Source organism: Amaranthus tricolor, chromosome 5 (genome assembly GCF_026212465.1).
Source record: "Amaranthus tricolor cultivar Red isolate AtriRed21 chromosome 5, ASM2621246v1, whole genome shotgun sequence".
NCBI classification, from domain to species: Eukaryota; Viridiplantae; Streptophyta; class Magnoliopsida; order Caryophyllales; family Amaranthaceae; genus Amaranthus; species Amaranthus tricolor.
In genome coordinates this window covers 9674876-9677563 of record NC_080051.1, presented here as the reverse complement: position 1 = coordinate 9677563, position 2688 = coordinate 9674876, and the positions used below count along the sequence as shown (strand labels likewise).

General features: G+C 28.5%; 1 protein-coding gene across 1 annotated transcript; it reads left to right on the top strand.

Annotated features, from left to right (window-relative positions):
- The first annotated feature begins 510 nt into the window (after nt 1–510).
- LOC130812896 (cyclin-U2-1-like) lies at nt 511–1850 on the top strand. Its single transcript, XM_057678535.1, has 2 exons — nt 511–1029; nt 1490–1850. The coding sequence occupies exons 1-2, from the start codon at nt 623–625 to the stop codon at nt 1752–1754; spliced, it is 672 nt and encodes a 223-aa protein (XP_057534518.1). The 5' UTR covers nt 511–622; the 3' UTR covers nt 1755–1850.
- The last annotated feature ends 838 nt before the right edge of the window (nt 1851–2688 follow it).

Sequence of the window (2688 nt, the reverse complement as noted above, 5' to 3'; positions counted from 1 at the left end):
CAATCAAGAGTATAATATTATAAAACAGAAATCTCTAGGCAGAATCCTTGTATAAATGCAGTCAACTTCTTTTGTACCCATTCATGTTAGTAGCCTTTGTCTACAGGATAATTTTGTATTTGTCTTTTGAGATATTTGTCTACATTATAATTGATGAGCACATAAAATAGAATACGGCCTTTAGCTAAGTGTCGGCGAGTTCATTTTTTAACCCTGAATTAGAACCTGCACTAATTTATATCATACGATTTCATGGCCCCTCCCCAAGATTTTATAAAGATTTTCATGTATTAGCATTGTATAAATCATTTAAAAACGGAATGCCTATGCTAACCTTGTCTGTACTATGCCTTTAATAAAGGTTGTCATATTTATTTTTTAAATTTTTTGTCCACCGATCTTTCCATCCACCTTCCCATATCATTTGGACGTATTCACCAATAACAAAATAATATTTATGGCCAACTAAATGCTCTCACCATCCCACACTATATATACGTTCCTCACGCCCTTTCATTTTCATTCCAAAGCTAACAAATCCTCAAGCTATTGCCTTCAAAAAATATCTCTCTGTTTTCTATCAATTCAAATTCAAAAACTATAAAATTAAAAATTTATTTAAATGGGTTCAAATACAAAAATAAACATATCCCCAAGAAAATTAAGATTAGATCTTTATTCGTATCAAGATGAATCAAACATGCCTTTAGTGGTATCAGTCTTAGCGGCTTTAATCGAGCGACATATGGCAAGAAATGAGAAGATAAGTCAAAGTAATGGAAGGGCGTTATTGTCGAGAGACATGAGAATTCGTGTCTTTGATGCCCTTGAAGCTCCGGATATGAGTATCCAATCTTTTTTGGAGCGGATATTCCGTTACACCAAGGCTGGACCCTCTGTTTATGTGGTAGCATATGTTTATATTGATAGATTATGCCAAAATTACCTTGGTTTCAAGATTAGCCCTAGTAATGTATATAGACTTCTCATTACGACAATAATGGTGGCTTCAAAATATGTCGAGGATATGTAAGTAATTTCTCATTTTCAGTTCTTTTGAGTTTTATTTTACATTATTATTTTTCTTATAAATAAAAAGAAAACAAAACAAACTCGAATACCTTTTTATTTTCTACTCTCAAGATTATGCACTTGCCAATTTGAAATTTGGTACGTTACATTTAAAAACTAACTATTTCATTTTTTGGTACGATGATTTTAATTGAAAATCTTAAATTGACTCAAGTTTAATATTAGATAAATTCCATTATTATTTTTAATGTAGGAAAATTTGTGAATTTAAATGATTTTCCAAAATCTATTATTTTGAAATTCTTCTTTATAATTTTATAATTGAAATTTATAATTTAAAAGGAATTTATTATTTTCAAATAAATATTTACTTAAATTTAGGTGTGTAAATAGAGAAAGTTATATCTTGTCTATGGATTTGAAATTCTGACATAGGGTTTTGGCAAACTTGTTGCAGGAATTATAGGAATTCTTATTTCGCAAGAGTGGGAGGATTAACAACGAAGGAATTGAACAAATTAGAAATGGATTTTTTGTTCTTGATGAAATTTAAATTGTATGTAAATGTGAGTGTTTTTGAGAGTTATTGTTGTCATTTAGAAAGAGAAGTAAGCATTGGAGGAGGTTATCACATTGAGAGAGCGTTGCGTTGCGCTGAAGAAATCAAATTAAGTCAACGTGTGGAGAAGAGTTTCGGTCAAATTGCTCGTATTACCTTGTAAAATAACAAAAATTAAAATGTATAGTTTTTTAAAAACTATATTTTGGATAAGTTTTTGTATATTGAATATAATATCGTAAATTCATCTTTGATTGTAGATTATTGAAAATATAAACCATCCACAATGAAAATTATTACGCCTCAAAAATTAAGTGGATTAATAGAACGCAAGGAATCAATGCCCTTTTATACTTTTACTTTTTTACTATTTTTATAGAAAAAATCATGGGTGTTTTAGGTGGCGTGCTGACAACAAAATTAAATTTTTTGTAACATAAGATTTAGTGACATTAAAAAAATATAGCTGATTTATGTTTTTAGTGTAATACTTATTGGTTTTTATTTTAAGTTTCACTATAAAGTGATTTAGTGACACTTTATTTGACCTTTAGTTATAGATGTAATTGTTACTATAGTTTATAGTGACATTTATGAAAAATGTCACTAATTGCTATGTCACGAAAAGTTTTAGTATGATTTTATATTATAGTGCTAAAGGGTCTAATAAATATCAATAAATCCACTATATATACCATTACAAATTTAAAGTAGTGAAATTTAAATTAAATGTCATTAAATATTTCTCACTAAAAACATGTAACAACAAAGGGTCCCCAAACTAAAAGCTTATATTTGTAAATCATATTAAAATAATGTAGAATAGATAGTAGGAGTTTTAGGGAGTGTTTAGTATTAAGAGAGGAAAGGGAATGGAAAGGGAAGATAAAAAAGGGTAAAGGTAACAGTAAGTATTATTGTTAAATGTTGTTTGGTATAAAAAAAATTAAAAAGTAAGGGTAACAAACAATAGAAGTAAGGGGGGTCATTAATAATGGAGGTTGCTGTATATAATTTTGTGAGAATTTAGAGAGAAAAGATAATTGTTTCCACAATATTTTAAGAGGTAACAAAGTAATGGTAATCATTACCTTCAC